The sequence below is a fragment of the Papio anubis genome, unplaced genomic scaffold, assembly GCF_008728515.1.
Source record: "Papio anubis isolate 15944 unplaced genomic scaffold, Panubis1.0 scaffold144, whole genome shotgun sequence".
In the NCBI taxonomy this organism is placed as follows: Eukaryota; Metazoa; Chordata; class Mammalia; order Primates; family Cercopithecidae; genus Papio; species Papio anubis.
In genome coordinates, this window is record NW_022161403.1 from 31572 (window position 1) to 50196 (window position 18625).

The following is an 18625-nucleotide window of genomic DNA, read 5'->3' on the forward strand; positions in this document are numbered from 1 at the left end:
CTTCAAAGTATTCATTGTTATTACAGTGTTAACTGCTAGGTACTTCCGCCACATTTTCACAACATAATTGGATGTTTTTATAAACTGTCATACTGAAGCATCTGTCCTTTATTCCCTAACTCTACAAAAATACCTTTAGTTTATATTTTGGTTCATATTACTTTAATTTGTTTTAATTAAGTAATGTTTGTTGGTCAGTTAATATGTACAAGGAAACAATGTGCTAAATATGGGCCAGATATATATCTTAAATTTTGCTAATTCAAATTTTGCCTATCGTTGATTTAAGAGTCTCCTTGTCACCTTAAGTACTAAGAAGAAAGATAATTCAACTTGTTTTTTTATTCTTTGATAAACTAATAATTATTTATATTTCTCTTTGTTTTTTAAAATAAAACTGCATAACCTTTAAAGTATATCATGTAAAACTGTATAAACCTATAATAATACTTTAAAATATCATTAAATAAGTTGGATGTTTTTATAAACTGTCGTACTCAAGCATACGTCCTGTTTGTTTGGAATAAGTCAAACAAATCAATAACACAGTGCTTTTTTTTCTTTCAAAAGCTATCAAAGCATAAACAAAACACATTCCAGAAAGAACAGATACGTATACAAGCAATACGCAATATTGAAGAGAGAAGGCCAAAGTAAATAAAATCATTATGTCAAAGATATATCTGTAGTCTCAAGTTCATTGCAGCATTAGTCACAATAACTAAGACATGGACTCAACCTAAGTGTTCATCCATGGGTGAATGTATTGAGAAAATGTAGTCTGCACTCAGAATGGAATACTTTTAGCCTTAAAAAAAAAAAATGAAATCTTGTCATTTGCAAAAAGATGGTTAAACCCTGAGAATATTATGGTTAAGGGAAATAAGGCAGGCACAGAAAGACAAATACTGCATAATCTCATTTATATGTGGCATCAAAATAAAAAACAAAACAAAACACTAGAATTCATGGAAATAGAGAGCAGAATGATGAATACCAGGGGCTTAGGGAAAGGAGGCAGATTGTGGAGCTATTGGTCGAGGAATACAAAATTTTAGTTAGATGGGAGGAACAAATTCCAGAAATTCATTTTACAACATGGTGACTATAGTTAATAACAATGTATTGTGTTCTTGAAAAGAGCAAAGAGAATAGATTTTATGTTTTCTCACCGCAAAAAAAAGATAAGTATGGGAAGTAGTGCAAATGTTAATTAGCTTGATTCAGCCATTCCGTAATATACACATATTTCAAACCAACCTATTGTACATGATAAACATGTCATTTTTATTTGTCAATTAAAAATAAAGAATTTTAAAAAAAAAGAGAGTGAGGAGGATAAATTAAGAGAAGCTATACTGTGGTAGATGGTTAAGAAGGAGTCTCTAGAGATACATTACATGAATTCCAGTCTTTGAGAACCTTACCTGCTCTGTGACTTTAAAGAAAAACAAAAATAGAAAAGGAAAAAAATGTTACAACAAATACAGAGAGGACCTTAGACTTCAGAAACATTGGCAAAACAGAAGCAATTTAGTATTTAAAGACTAAGTTGCAATTACTAAGCTTACCTAGTTTACTTGGTGTTTTCGCGCTGTTCATGATGGGAACAGCAACTTTCCCACTTGGTTTTATATTTTCAGAGATCATTCTAAATCTTCAGTTACAACATTGTCAAAATTAGGCTTAAAATTGTTTTGTTAGGAAGTTTGGGTACTGCAGAAAAATTCAAGGTTTTGTGTTTTAGAGATCAGAAGCAGACAGTAATTCTGTGATATTTGAATTATCTCCAGGTGCAAAGTATTTTTTTCCTTCTGACTGTGGTATGTGAGGTGGTCATTCATATTGGAAGCATGGCAGGAGTGTCAATTTTCACTTCTACACTTCCTAAATTGTTTTTCTGCTTCCACTACCCACTCGTTTGAATCCTTCTTTATACCACTTCAGAGTCATCTTTTCAAATTAATCTGATAATGCTAGTTCTTTCTGCAGAAATCTCAGGTAACGTCATATAGTTCACATGAGAAAATCCAAACTCCTTGGCCAGATATTGTACCAATCAAGGTTTGGCCTTGACCTACTTTACCTTGGTCATCCCCTGGCACCTCTTCACTTTTCATCTTATTTCCTCTTAGTGAAAACTCTTGTCACTTTATTAACATTGATCTTGCTAAGGTCATGATGATGTTTATTTGTCAAGTCCAATAACTTCTTTTCTGTCCTTATTTTATAAGACTCTTACTGCACTTAACAGTATCAATCATCCTTTTATCAAGATTATCCTGATTCCAGTTTCCTGGGTTTCCTTTTACCTATCTAGTATTTATTTAGTCTCAATTATAGAATTTACTATTTTTTCTTCTTGTATAATTTCCTTTTATATTGCTATTTCCCAGGTGACATTCTGTAACATTTCTTCGTTTATTGTACATATTTTCCCTAGATAATCTTATCCTTTCTCATGGTTTCTGATAATTCATGCTGATGATCCCAAATCTAGGTGTCTAGTCCATGTCTCCAAAAACCAGTAACATTCCTACGTGGAAGCTCTATGAGCACCTTAAGCTCATAATTAACTGGATACATCATCCCTCCACCTTCAACTTTTTTCCATTTTTTAGTTCCCAGCTCACTTGGCAGAAGAACCACTCATGTAGTCACTCAAACTAGAACCTTGAAACTTAACCTTTTCTCTTCCTCATCCCTCTCTATCAATTCTAAGTCCTAACAGTTTTTCCTCTGTGAATATTTCTCAAATCCATTTCCTCATCACCATCTACACACTACTACTAGTTAAGACATCCATCATCTCTTCTCTTCATAGCCTCCTAATTGGACTCTTTACTTTCATCTTCCTTAAACTCACCCTCCTCCATGCTCCTCCTATCAAATTAACCTGTTTAAAATCCAGATCTGATTATTTCACTTCCCATTACATGTTGAAGAACTAAAGTTCCTTGCTAATGCTTTTTAACTTATATTTACTCTGTACCATTTTGAACTTTGTCCAAAAATGTCTTTTGATGCCTAGAATAGATCCAATTTATCTAACATGTTACACAAGACTCTCTATAAACCCTTCCGATTTATCTTTAGCCATACCAATCCTAAATGTTCTCCTGGAAATTTGTGCTCTGTTAACCTAAAATTACTAGAGTTAACTTTATACAATATTTTATTTCTTTCCATAGTGCCTTGATTTGTACTTTTCCATTCCTCTGGAATACATTCTTTATCCATCAATGATATCAAACCCTGAGTCAGGCTTGGCTATCTCTTAGTCATTCATTGACTGTTAGCCCAGCCTAATCTCAAGACGTCTCCCCTGCTCCTCCTCACCAGACTGTGATATATGCATTCTAACTCAGTGTCTTCATAGCACTCTGCTATGCCTTTTTCATATTTTTGCATAACTGTATTAAACGTATTACATGACTGATTCCGCCAGCAGTCTATAAGCAGATTCATTCCTGCATATCCAAAGCTAATATAGTCTCTGCCATTTAGGTGTGCTCAGTAAATATTTGTTGAACCAACTTGTAGAGACGCTAAGCTCTTCACTCTTTCATGATCATTACCTCAACTCTCATTCTGTATTCCTTGTGTTTCCCTCTGACTTCTCCTCTCTTCACCACTATGGGACTCAGTTTGGCCTTTGGAGGATTGTCCTGCACCTCCAGGCCTGTTCCTCTACCCCATGGCCCACCCAAACCTTTTGGCTGCCTCTGTGATTGCACTTTCCGCTGTACAACAAAATTAGGATTTGAGGTATGTGCTTGTTAATTGGGAGTATGCATTTTATTACATCAAGACTATGTTTTAATCAACTCCAGATCCTTACCATTAAGAAAAGTGCCAGGAATACAGTAAGTACATAGCCAGTGAAGAAACAGTACTCTGACCAGATGGCTTTAATAGGAAAAAAAAAAAAATGGTTAAATACTAGAAAACTCTTAGAATAAATTCTAATACTAATTCTAATCAATTTTCATAGATGAATGTATTATAATTACTATCTGACTATCCATTGAAGTTATTTTTAAAAGAGAAGTTTAAAGTGTGAATGTAAGTTTGATGTTACTGTTTTCTAATTTTTCTGTGAACAACATGTTAACATTAATGATAAATGTGTAGCAAAGATTGTATAAAACTATATAACTCAAGACTGCACTTATGATGTTTCCTGAATTATGCAAATTTTCACATATAACCTATGAATTATTAACCTCTCATTTTGGTCATGAAACATTGCTCTGGCATTCAAAAGCCATAGTTTCTTAGGGTATTTTTATCATCAAGATATTTGCTTAACCATCTCAAATTAGGGAAAGGGTGGTTTTTGATACTTCTAATCTTCCCATATTGCATTTGCTTTTCCCTCAGATGACTTTTAAGTAGTGAGCAATGTTCAATAATTGTGTCACTTTCTTTCAAATTCATTTAGTTTTTTTAAAAACTGACAGATAAAATTATACATATTTATCATGTACAATATGATGCCTTGAAGAACATATACACTGTGGGATGATTAAATCTAGCTGATTAACATATGCGCATCTCACATAGTTATCATTTTTGTGGGAGAACGTTTAACATCCATTCTCCTAGCATTTTTCACAAATACAATATGTCATCATTAACTATAGTCACCATTCTGTAAAATAGATCTTTAGGACTTACCCCCCATTTAAATAAAATGTTATATCCTTTGACCAGGATCTTCCCAACCCTGCACCCGCTAACTGCTCCAACCTCTAGTAACCACCTTTCAACTCTCTACTTCTCTGGCTTCAACTTTTCAGATTGTACATATAAGTGAGATCATGCTATATTTGTCTTTCTGTGTCTGACTTATTTCACATAATGTCCTCCAGGTTCATCCATGTTGTTGAAAATGGCACGATTTCCTTCTTTTTATGACTGAACAGTATTCTCTTGTGTATATAACCGTATTTTCTTTATTCATTCATCTATTGATAGATACTTAGGTTGATTCTATTCCTTGACTGTTTTGCCTCAATACACATGGGAGTGTGGAAAAAAAAAAAAGAAATGTGATAGCAGAGCTCTAAGAATTTTTAATTTCTGTTTTTAACTAATTTTTTTGTTAAATAAATGATACTGTTTGTGAATTCTTAATAAATATTAATTATAATCAATTCAGTATATGATAGAGTCATAACACTTATCATTTCCTTAAAGAAGCAGTCATTAATAATCTAAATCCAAGGTTAAGTTGCACAAATCATGTAACTCTCATAGCATAAATTTTTATTTGTGATTCTTAAAGATGCACCTTTAAAGATTTAGCCTTTTTTGTTCATCAGTGTCATGACAAGTGGGTAGCAAGGTGCCTGGTTAAGATCTAAGAAAAGCCACAGTTTTCAGGATGATCATTTATTTTTTGGGAGAGTGCCACTCAGGGCAGCTATGTATGTATGTGTTCAATAATACAAAATTCAGAAATGTCTAGATTCCTTGGTGGCATAGTAAGATATGAGAGCAACATAGCATCACATTATATAGTGAAATTTTCTTTCCTCCATGTATATTTTATCTTTCACTTTTATCATAAGCTGTGCTTTCTATTTTCAAGTATTTTGTTGTAGTTCAAATGAAACAGGTTTCCTTGAGAGAAATAACAAAATTGGATCCTTGATGCTTCTGATGGGTATAAATGATACCATTATTCAAGGTATAAAAGAAATGATCTTTAAGCATAAAGCTGGGATTATTCAATCTGTTCTCACTATTCATCCATTTGCCTAATTAAATCTTGTCTGTAACAAAGTGCTTAGAAAAGAGAATTGCTTACAGAAGATATTTCTTTCTGAAAAATCATACAAACTGGACTCAAGTCATAGGTTAAACTGACTTATTCATTCAATGTATAATGAGAGGAGGGTGTCTTGCTACTTTACAACTGTGAGAGGCATGCAAATGCAAAAGAACATTTTGGTTAAAATATAGCATTTTAGGAACCAAAATAAGTCCAAGCAGGGATGAGGAAGTAGGGAGACTCCTGCACAGTTGCTTTCTGATGGTGCTAAATTCCACTGGAAATTGTACTTTTGGTGTGTACATGCAATATTCAAAGTTGAGTTTACACTTCTCTGTGGCAAATTACGTTCTATTTTTTAAGACACATTTATTCCACATTATAATCAAACTATTACATTTAGCAATCAACATCAAGGGTGCAAAAAAATGTGCATTAAAAACGTTCACTAGAATGCTTTACACAAAACAGAAACTAAAATAACCTGTTATACAATTAGTCACAAATATAATCCTTGAGATTTTGTCCCATACACATGAATATTGTCTAAAATACATCTTCTCTGACAGCAGCGAGGCCCTGTCACCATGTGCCTGGCTGAATTCACAACTGCATTGTAACCTATAGCTTCCTTGTCAGTTCACTGGCTTTCTTCTCCTGCTAATTAAGATCTTCTGCCACTGCCATAGCTACTGCTGCTACTGGAACCACCATGGCCACCTTGGTTTCCTGGTTGGCAAAGTATTGGCCTCCATGACCACAGGAGCCAGAGCTTCCGCCTCCAAAGTTTCCACCCTTCATTCATCCAAAATTTGAAGATTGACTCTTATCATTGCCAAAATTGTTGTAGCTTCCACTACTTCTGAAACTGCTTCCATTCTTACCAAATCCATGATAGTCATCCCCACTGCCACCATATCCACTACCACCACAGATGCCAAAAAAGCCATACAACCACTAAAGTTTTCTCCATGACCAAAGTTGTTATTCCTCCAAAACCACCTCCGTGACCACCACCAAAGCTTTTAGGACCCCTCTGACCTCTTCGACTGGGTGAGGCACTAGCCATCTCTTGCTCTGACAGGGCTTTTCTTACTTCACAGTTGTGGCCATTCACAGTAAGGTATTTCTGAATGACAGCCTTATTTATGGAGTCATGGTCATCAAAGGTTACAAAAGCAAAACCCCTTCTCTCGCCCCTGTCTCAGTTATGATTTCAATCACTTCACTTTCCCTGTACTGTTCAAAATAATCTCTTGAGCGCTGTCCCTCAGTGTCTTCTTTAATGCCATCCACAAAGATCTTTTTCAAAGTTAAGTGGTTACCTGGTCTTTGAGAATCTTCCCTTGAGACAGCTCTCTTTGTTTCCACAACTCTTCCTTTGTGGCCTTGCGTTCATGGCTACATCCACCTCCTCCGCAGTGGCATATGTGACAAACCCAAAGTCCCCAGAGCGCTGGGTGTTTGGGTGTCTCATTACCACACAGCCTGTGAGTGTTCCCCATCACTCTTCAGACTCTCATTAGCTTTTTTTTTCAAAGCTCAACCCTCTGATGCAGAGCTTCTGCAGCTGTTCAGGCTCTTTCGAAAACTCTGACTTCGACATGACAACAGTGGCAAGGGAGACTTTAACGATGCTTTCTCGGCAGCGTCCATGGGCGAAAAGGGCAAATTACACTCTAATTAAGCCACTTTACATTTGCGAATTAGAAATTTTCAAAAGGCCGAAATTGTTTTTCTTTCAATTAGTGACTGTGCAGTTTTCTCTCCTTTTCATAGATGTACCTGTGGAATTACTTAATTGCTGATGTTAGAAGCTCCGTTGTTGCATGAATTAATTAATTTCTGTTTAAAAAGCACATTATGTTTTTTGTCTTGCAGGCACTTTTCATGTCTGTCTTCTAAATACATGTGCCCTGGTGTCCCTGCTGTCATGAGCACCTTGCTGGCTAATATAAATGCTTTTTATGCTCACACAACAATTTCAACAAATGTACAGGTTTCTGCTTCAGATCGATTTGCTGCTACCAACTTTGGTGTAAGTATAATCTTTTAAACTTTAAAATTCCTAGTAGCTTATGGGAGTTACATTTCAAGAGACTTTGAACTTAAGATATTCTTGGAATCTTACCGCAGAAAGGACATTTTAGGGAATAGCATAATGGGCTCCAGCTCAAAGTTCATTTGAAAACTTTTTAGTAAGTTAACTTTGACATTCAATAGGAATTTTCATTAGATTGAATCTTCATATCTTAAAGGATCTTTTTCAATGAGGGAAAAACATACATTTTATAAGAGAATGCTGGGACTTTATAGGGAATTCTCAACGTATGCGAATTTGGTATTCAACATTTCAGATTCACTGTCTTGTAGATACAGTTCCCTAGTCAGTGTGAGCTTGGCTGCCTTCTCTGGAACATATTAGGCTCCATTTGCACTTCCTATTGGTTCTTTCTGGTACTGATGGATAGTGGCACATCCTCTAAGTAAAACATAGTAGGTGTTTAAGGAGCCTAAGAAAAACAATCTGTGCCTAATTAAGGCCGTCCATCTGACATATGCAAAGACATCAAGAATGCATTGAAAAGTAGAAATTCAGGCTGGGCGCAGTGGCTCATGCCTGGAATCCCAGCACTTTGGGAGGCCGAGGCGGGTGGATCACAAGGTCAGGAGATCGAGACCATCCTGGCTAACACAGTGAAACCCCGTCTCTACGAAAAATACAAAAAATTAGCCAGGTGTGGTGGCAGACACCTGTAGTCCCAGCTACTCGGGAGCCTGAGGCAGGAGAACGGAGTGAACCTGGGAGGCGGAGCTTGCAGTGAGCCGAGGCCGCGCCACTGCACTCCAGCCTGGTGACAGAGCAAGACTCCGTCTCATAAAAAAGAAAAAACAAAGAAAAGTAGAAATTCAGGGAATCAAAGGAGCCCCAAGAATTTGTCTGTTGCATCTATCATTGTAACTTTCTCTACAAGTATACGGTAACTGAAATTGGCAAGACTGGAAATAGGATGTAAATTAAGAGTATTTCTAGTGAAGTTGTAAGAGTCAAAATTAAAAATTAGTAGAGATGGAGAAGAGAGGATAGATACCAAAGTTTTTCAGGTCATAAAATCAACAGCCTCAATAGCATTTGGTATGTTTGGGGACATGGACAGAGAGGGAAGAAGAAGATGCCTGGAAATATTCCCAGGTTTCTGGTCAGGGCAAATGGGTAGGCAGTAGCACTGTTCAGTAATCCTGTGAGACAGGTTTTTTGTTCTCATTTTTTTTTTCATGGAGGAAACTAAGATCAATTGTGGGAAAATGATTTTTCATGGCACCATATTGTTTCCACTGTACTTCCAATTTAGTTCACTGAATATATTTTTGTTACAGAGTATATTGTTTAGAACTCAAATTTTGAGTTATGTGTCATAGAAAAGAAATAGTTGAGACGTAGCAAATAAAAGGGGGAAAGAAAACACAGTAGGGAAAAAGATGTGTTCCTGTGTTTACTCTTTTTCTGTCCTTTTCCTCTAAGAGAGAAGTGCATGTGAGGTGTATGAAGTGAATTAGAATAATCAAAGGAAACTAAAATTGCTATTTAATGCCAAATCAAATAAAACGCCAGTAAAGGAGACTACTCTTTGGGTTAGGAGTTATGGAGTTTCCTTTTTTATTGAAATTTAGCAAGTCAGTTTAGTCATAAAAGCTTCAGTTCCTCAACACGTTCAGTGAAGAAGATAATTCTTACTTTAACATGTTTCTCAAATTTAAAATAATGATAAAATGAGATACAAGATGGCAAGCCAGTTGATAAAAGTTAAAAGTGTCATTGCATAAAATATGAGGATTTTGTCTTTCCTGCCTTACCTACAGTGTAACCTACAGTATCAGCTACTTTTGTTAGACAGATTGACTCTTGCAGAAGCTGGAACCAAAGAACGCTCCCTAACCAGCTCAACGAACTCCTGTTGTTACCAAATACCAGATCATAGAACAGTTTTGTTATAAAAACCTCATCTTAGTAACAGCACATGTTGTCTTGGGATTTTCACCTATGATGTAAAACATTCTGTGCTATGAAATTGTTTTGCTTCTAATATTCCGTCTGTGTATATTGTGAAGAATAAGTCAACATCGTGGAACACTGAGCTTTTCTCCCTCTGAGAAAGATGTGTGTAAGCGATTAATATCCACCATAAAAACTACCTGGAGGAAAATTAGATAACATGCTCCTTTTCTTCCTGCTGCCCCAAAGAAGAGAGGGCAGATTGATTTCAGCACATTTTAGTATTTCAGTGGCAATGTAGTTATAACAAACTTCATTTTGTAAATCCAATAACTTATTATAGAATAGGACCAAAAGAAAGAGAAATGTTTCTTCAAACTACATCATGAAAAATTGGTGATTTGGTATGTAAATTTGACTATATTTTTCTAGCTATTGAAAATAATGCCATTTGATGAGTAAAATATACTGAAGTATATATCCTGCCTCTACATTGGAGCCTCAGGTTTTTATTCACCTAACTATTAAAGCTGATTCTGTCATCTGGGACTCAATGACAATTATATGCTCCCTTCTTGATCCTTTTCAAAGGTACATAACCCACACATTTTGAGACTCCAAAAAATAAACCAGTGGAAAAAGCTTTCTTACCTATGAGAATTGTAAAACAAGTCTTTAAGAAAACCATTACACATTTAGACCTTTTCATGTATAAATCTTATTTGAAATCATGATGTGGATGAAACATGTTCAAAAATAAAGTGAAAAGGACAGAACCCTTGGGTGTACAGAAGAGATGCAAGCAAAGTTTATCCAGGAAACTGGCTAGACCAATTGGATGACAATTATTTTTTTAAAATGTGATTTTATCTCACCACTGCGCTCCAGCCTGGGAGACAGAATGAGACCCTGTCTCTAAAAAAAAAAAGTGATAATGTAAAAGATAAGGTAAACGATTTTGGGAAAGGGGTAGTATATATCATTAACTGTCATAGAGAGTTCAAGTAAAATGGAGAATGAAATTAACCCACTGAATTTGGCAAGCAGAAGGTCATCAGTCAGTGAAGCAATTGTGGTTGAAGCCTGATTTCATGAAGTTTGTTCAGTGAATGGCATAGAACAAGCTTGTCCAACCCATGGCCTGTGGGCCACATGCAGCCCAGCGTGGCTTTGAATATAGCCCAACACAAATTCGTAAACTTTCTTAAAACATTATGAGACTTATGCATGATATTTTTATTGCTCACCAGCTACCATTAGTGTTAGTGTATTTTATGTGTGGCCTGAGACAATTCTTCTTCTTCCAAAGAAGCCAAAATATTGAATATCGCTGGCATAGAAGCACAGTGATATAAATTAAAGCTCAATTATTCACTAAAATATGATACAGTCATTCAAAATCAGGTTTTTATGGAAGAGGTTCTATAATTGAGCAACACCCATGATATAATGATAAATGAAAAAAGTATGCTAAAAAACTCTCTATGCAATTTAATTCCAACACTGAAAACACACACACACACATACACACACTCACACACACACATACAGGTTTAGAGATGAGACTGGAAGGAAATGTGCTAAAATACCAATGATATAGCCACCTGGTTGGATTATAGCTGACATTTTGTTGGTTTTGTTTTGTATTAATCTTTATACAACAGTCTTTTTGTTTTTATTATACTTTAAGTTCTGGGGTACGTGTGCACAACGTGCAGGTTTGTTACATAGGTTTACTTGTGCCATGTTGGTTTGCTACACCCGTCAACTCATCATTTACATTAGGTGTTTCTCCTAATGCTGTCCCTCCCCTAGCCCCAAACCCCCGACAGGCCCCAGGGTGTGATGTTCCCCTCTCTGTGTCCATGTGCTCTCATTGTTCAACTCCCACTTATGAGTGAGAACATGTGGTGTTTGGTTTTCTCTTCTTGTGTTACTTTGCTGAGAATGATGTCTAAAATTTTTTATAAAATACCTTAAGTCTGTATTAACTTTATAACAAAATTCTGAAAGAAAGGTTGAAATTGGGTGAGGAAATAGACTATTCTTTCAAGGAACTTAAGTGAGAAGATAAAAAGAGAGATTGGGCAAGAGTAAGAAGGTTTTTCCATATAAAAAGAGACTTTATTTTTATTCTCTGCTTGGGTAGGGATTTTTAAACTATTTAATAAGGTAAATATAAATATGTTTATAGTGTTAGGAAAGGAGTTAGTTGCAAGAGTGAGGTTGCGAATTTCTCAGATGGGAGAATAAGTGACTATAAGTACTATCTCAGAGGAAAGGAAGGAAGTGTAGTCATGAGGGCAGAAGGAGAGGCTAGCCTTTAGCACAAGAAAGGACAAGCTCTGCTCTGAAATTCGAGGAAATAGTGTGAGAGTACTTGCAGAGAACACTAAGCTTTTGATATAGAAGTGAAAAGTTGGGGTAGTTGTACCTTATTTTTAGTCCTTCTTTAAAGTTGTCTGGAAGGCCAAGAATTGCTCATTTACAAAACAAGGGCTGTGAAATGGTTGCAGAGGGGAAGAGGGTGGTAAAAGTTTGGATAAGCTACTGAGGGGAATACAAAAAAGAATGTTTCAGGGACATGTAAAAAAAAATTCTTAGTAAAGCTAAAAGTGTCATTTGCTGTTGGGCACTATAAATTTGTTGTCACAATTCTTGTCACTGTGAGACTTTCTTAGGGTGTGTCAGCATTCTGACGCTGATCTATGAGGAGATATAGCCGATTGTTGGATTGACTCTAGGCTGAAATTTTGCAGAAAAGAGGCCATGGGAAGGTAAGGAAATTCATATAAAGATAATGGGGTGAAGGTAAAGTGATTTGCCGTTAGCTCTAGTTTTTGGTAAGTGGAACCATGAGAAGCATGCTGGATAGCAAGAGAGAAGGAGGGGAGAAGTGAGGAAAGGGACAGAGAAAGTGGAGGAGAGAAAACAGGCAGAGACAGAGGATTGTAGGAGGAACGTATTAATAGCACCTTTCAGTTAACATTTGGAAAGGGAAGTCTCAGGTCCAAAAGGTAACTCAGGGAGTAGATTGTTGAAAATTGATTGTAGAATAGTGGTATGCTACAGCTGGCTGGTACCTGCTCATGAGAACTGATTGGTAAATTTTCAGGAATATTGCAAGCTGGTTGTTAAACACAGCCATCCTTGAAATTGGACATATTAAAAGTATTTATAACATTAAAGTTAGCAAATGCTAAAAATCAAGGCTTTTTGCTTTCAGAGAGCCACTTTACCAGCACATCACTGAGTGTAAACGCTATTTGGAGTCCAGACAAATAACTTTATTAGATAAAGTGTCTCTATGTGTGTTGAAGGCACTCATGGGTTGATCAGGAGTTGAAAAGGAACAAAGCTCCATGAGGTGGGAAGCAGTCAATATTTTAATTTTGAAGGTGAAATTTCCTAAACAGGAAATATATTTAGTGAATTATCTTGAAATACAAGTATCAAATAAATCAATAGTAAAATTGATATTTTTGAGCTTTTTTTTAACTTGAATATATACATGCTCAATGTATATAACCAAGTATAAGTGATATTTTTATTGACTAACCAACCTTATAATATTTTCTTTCAGGACATTTTTGGCTGCATTTTCTTTGATCACTTCATATGACAAAAAATTGAAATATTATTTTTATAATTTTCTTTTACTTAGCAGAGTTGACTTTTTTAAATGAACACTTTAGAAGAGTTTGTTTCACTTTCACAATGCCACATGCATTTTAGTAATTTTCACAAAATTTGGGAAAACACCAATTTTTTTTTATATGTGATGTAAAAGCAAAAATTACAGCTGACAAAGTTGAACAGGCAAAGTGAACTTTATTCAAGGCTATTGCAATAGGGGAGAGAGGTCAGAGCTCAGTTAGAGCTCACCTCCACTGAAATGAAAGGCAGGACTAAAATAAGGAGAAAGTAGTGAAGGGTGATAGTGGAGAGGTTGATCAATGGGATGTAACCAGTGCACTGAGTAATTGTGAGTTTGCCATTTTTTCTTCTGTGATTAGGCCATCTTCGTTTGCTAATTACAGCCATGGAAGTTAGGCTCCTATCTTCCCAAGGAGGGTCAGAGGTAGGAGTGCTCTCTCCTTGATAATTACATTTCAAAGGGAAGGCTCCCAAGTCTTTCAGGAAGACATTTTTGGATTATGAAACCAGCAAGAGGCTTTACAAAATATTTCCATGTGAAGGGGCAGAAAAAGAATTTACAGTTAAAAGTTTTCTAAATAAAATGCTTTAAGAAAACGGAGGTTGAGACCTAGAGTCAGGAAGAAGCCTGTCTAACCAGGCTGAGGGGAAGTTAAGGATGTCTTCATCAGTGAACAATAACATTTCAATGCTTTTCAAGTTTTCCTGTGAAGGGACTCTTTAAATATACTTTGAATTGGTGAAATTTATTAATTATTTTGTCATTGAAAGCATCATTTTAGTGGTATTCCATAATTGTATGATATTTCTCTTGGTATCAGAATTAATCTCAAATCAATAAGAGCTGTAAATGTATGTCCAGTATGTTCATATGTCTAAGACTAATTGAATTATTTTAAAATTATCAAAATTGCCTATGCATTACTTCTGTTTGAAATGTCTTTCTTAATGAATTGCTGGTTTTGGTATGATCTGGAAAAAAAGTATTACAATTTGCTTGTTGTGTTCTGAATTATTTTTATCTTATTCCCGAAAATTTTACAAAAATCTAAGATAGCATGAATACATGGCTAGCTCCTCTCAGGGATGCTGAAGCAGGTGAGGGCTGAGGAGCTTAAGCATCATTAGCTTCTGGTTAAATTCATCCCTGCTGTTGAAGCCAGACTTTGAGAAAGAAAGGAAGAAAATAATGAGAGAAGCTGAGAGTGAAGCAGAGGTTATCATATTCCTTCCTTACAAGAGCTTTTGCTTCCACAGTTCCCCAAATCCTGGTGGGAACTTCCTGAACGTGCACAGTCAGGGGAGCAACTGCCTCTTCCCCCTGCCCGTGGGCCAAATGCAGTCCACCAACTCACCAACTGGTTTTGTAAGGCCCATAAGCTAAGAATATTTTTTTTTAAATATTTTCTAATGTTGAAAAAAAATTTTAAAGACTGTTATTTTGTGACACATTAAAACTACCTAAAATTCAAATTTTCACATTCGCAATCAAGTTTCATTGGGGAAAACAATCAGCTACTTATTAGTTTTACATGTGTCTCTGGCAGCTACTGTGCTACATTCTCAGACTGAATACTTGAGACAGGTTGTAAAGTGAAAATATTTCCTACCTAGCCCTTTGTAGACAGTTTGCCAATCCCTGAGTCTAGTTATTCTGGTTAGCTAGATTAAACCAAGTTGGGAGTTTTTTTTTTTGCTTGAATTTATCTTTTATTTATTTTAAAAGAATTTATTTAAATTTCCTAATTGGATACATAATAGTAGTACATATTTATGGGGTGTTACAAGATAAATTTTGATACATGCATACGATATGTAATGATAAAATCAGAATAACTGGAATATCTATCATCTCAAGCTTTTATCATTTCTTCATGTTGGGAGTTTTCCACTTCCACTCTTTTAGTTATTTTGAAACACACAACCAATTATTGTTAACTATAGTTGCCCTTTGTGTTACCAAACACTGGATCTTATTCTTTCTAACTGTATTTGTGAACCTATTGTAATATTTATTATTATTTTTATTATTGATTTGCCCCTACTAGAGATATGTGGACCTTATTTAATAAAAAAACTGAATAATGTGGCAGTTTTAGATATTGTGCCATGTCACTCGGGGAAACATTTTTTAATCACACAGTCTTTCGTTATTCCTCAAATCACACCCTACAGGCAGTAGGCCTCCTCTGCTCTGCAAAGGCAATCTCACTCTAGTTAAATAGAAATTGTTGTAAATAAAATGAAATTTCAGGCTGTCCTGCTGTTTAAAGAATCTCTGTAAAAATTCAATCAGCAGCGTACTTTTAATTTCACATCACCTGATGTTGTTCTGGATTCAGTGACAAGAAGCCCAGCAGTTTTCTTCACAGTTTTCTATTTTCCTTGAACATAAATTTCCCAGCTGGGCACCGAAGACTAGGTAGGGAAACCAAATGTGTGGATTGTATCAGTCAGAATTCTGTTCAACTGCATGAAACAGAAACTCACTAAATACATTTAACTTAATAAGATTTCCCCCTTTGCTCCCCAACCCATGGAAACTAAGTTCAGACGTAAGGAATTCAGAGCTGGTATAGCTACTCAGTATTGTGATATTTTAAAAGAGTGGGCAGTAGGGTTAGGATGGATGTAGGCAATCCTTTTTTTCTCCATTCATTCTTTCCATTTTCATCTAATGGGCATGAAATAAGTGCTCTATCTTCTGGAGCCTATTAGAGTTTTAGGTGGAAAAAGGGAAGAAGCACAAAGGGCAAAAGTTAAAAAGTCTGAAAGGTATACCTAACAAAGAATTATACAGCAAACACTAATGTAATAAACACTACCTGCCAAGCACTCTTTTTAAATATTTCAAAACAGTAAGTTGTTGGTGGTATGGTAGCTGGGTCTATTTTATTTAATAAGCTGTCTACATCTCATTGGCCAAACCATGTCATGTGGTCATCCTCGGGGGAAAAGGGCTCTGAGAAGGTCAGCATTTCTTATGGGCACATTTGACATACGACATTCTTTTAGTAAGAAGCAGTGGAAGAATGGATATTGGGCAGACAATCAGCACCATTTGCCCCAGTGAGTATAAGAGGGCCAATGATTTGGGCCATAGTATGGTTGATCAGTCACTTCAACCATCTTGATGATTTGCGCCAATCACAGAGATAACATGAGGCATCCAGAGATGTGATACGAATCGCACTCACTTTAATAACCAACTGAATGATTAACTTTACTGTGGCCTAAACTAATTATTTTAGTGGTTCTCTTTTTCTATCTGGATTGAGGGCCACCAACCCAAATGCATGGAAGTTGGAGAGTTAAGAAAGGGCTGCATAGTTCGCCTCATCCCCTGGGAAGGTATAATGGAGAGTGGCAGAGAAAGATCTAAGACGTTCAACTCATCTGTATTTTCTGTAGCTTTGCTGGGATAAAGGGTCTTAACCTGCCTAACCAGATTGCATGCTTCTGGAAGGCAGGACTTATTTCTCAGGCTCCTCTATTGCCTCCACAGAGGTTAACACAGAGATGATACTCAAACTTTCTTCACTGATGTATAAATCTGATGATGGCAGTTCATTCAGAAAATTGGAGTTTCAGCTTAGGAACAGTTTACCACCTCCTGTTAATATTCAGCTCACTCCATCAAGATCAGTGACTTATATACCCCATAAATCCACCTCCTATGTGAAACTACTGGGAAAAGTTTTCATTTTTGTCAATATCCTCCAAAGTGCAATTTGGTGTTTACAGAATATTAATGTTGGCAGGGATGTTTTATGTCATTTAATCTTACCTCTCCCATTTTTTTTTTTACTTTTGATGAGAAAACTGCAATTCAGAATAGTGGAGTGTCTACCTCTAAGGTTTGCATGTGTGACTTTTGTGTTTTGATTTTGTTTTTATTTAATCCATCCAACTTTAACCATACACTTAATAAGAGAAAAACTCTTTATTCTCACCATCTTCAAATACTTCTGTGAAGAGGACAGTTCAACACTGATACTGCATCAAGTGGAAGCAACGGCAGTTTTTTGGCTGCATTTTTATACTAATTTTAGCACTAAATCATACACAGCCTTTAAAAGCAATTGATCCTTTCAGATTATAAAGTCTACATTTGCTTCCAAAAAGAAAATTTTTTTTGAAATTGGTTTTGACAAAAACAACACCTGCTCCCACTTCCGTAGGAGGGAGAAGTGTAAAAAACTGTAATATATTGTCTGGAGAAGGGGCATGAAGTACAGGAATAAAAAGAAGAATGGGTTGCATTTTCTCTTGCTGATACGTTGTATTGTTGTGAATTATTCCACATAGAGAAATGTACTGGCAATTTATTTGTCTGATCTCTTTCTACCAAATGCGAGTCTCTAGATACTTTGTTAGAACAATTACACATTTCTCATTCATCATAGAGAGGAGGAAGTATGACTTATTGAAAAGAACATGAATTTGGTATCAAAGAGACCTGAGTTTGAATCACTGCTATGCCACATAGTAACTTTATGATCTTGGACAAGTCATTAATATATCTGATCCTTTCTATAAAATAGAGACAAAACTCAGAATTATTATGAGGCCTCTAGAGTGGTCATTTATTTCCATTCTCCTATTTTGTGTTTGCTTTGTACAGAGGGAAAAATTCATAAAACTACTGGACCAGTTGCATAACTCTCTGAGGATTGATCTGTCAAAGTATAGGGTATGTAGAAATTTACTTGCATAAAAGAAAACTGCTGTGTTTGGTTTAGATAATTTCTTGCTATGTAAAAATCACCCATCATGGAATAGAAAAATAAAAATATTGATCTCAGGTGCTGTCACCCTTAGAAATCATCCATTAGGTCTCCTTTGTTGTTCAGATTCTTTACCCTACATAGACTACAACAATACTCTGTGTGTGTGTGTGCGCGCGCACATGCAGCTTTAATTTTGTAATTTCTAAAATAGCCATCAGATTCAATGACCCTCAGCTAATTCATGAAGTAGACTATGGCCCAGTCCTCATTCTGAAAGCTCATCGTTTGTTAGTGAAATATTCCACTGATACTTCCTCAATTTCTGAGCTTCCTACTTAATTTACTGCTTCATTCTCTTTCCTCCTGGATTAGGGTACCAAGAGTACCATGTGCTCTTGCAAAGTTGTACAGAATTCATTGTCAACAATTCCACATATCACCTCCTGGGGAAACACATACACATAC

The 18625-nt window shown here is 35.9% G+C and overlaps 1 protein-coding gene across 1 annotated transcript in view; it reads left to right on the top strand.

The window, feature by feature from the left end:
* The window catches only part of LOC116272636 (protein unc-13 homolog C-like), a 119284-nt gene that overhangs the window by 19570 nt on the left and 81089 nt on the right, over nt 1-18625 (top strand). The window contains exons 4-5 of the mRNA XM_031661392.1: nt 7661-7817; nt 18055-18123. Coding sequence (XP_031517252.1) covers nt 7661-7817; nt 18055-18123 — 226 coding nt within the window. The remainder of the gene's footprint in view (nt 1-7660; nt 7818-18054; nt 18124-18625) is intronic.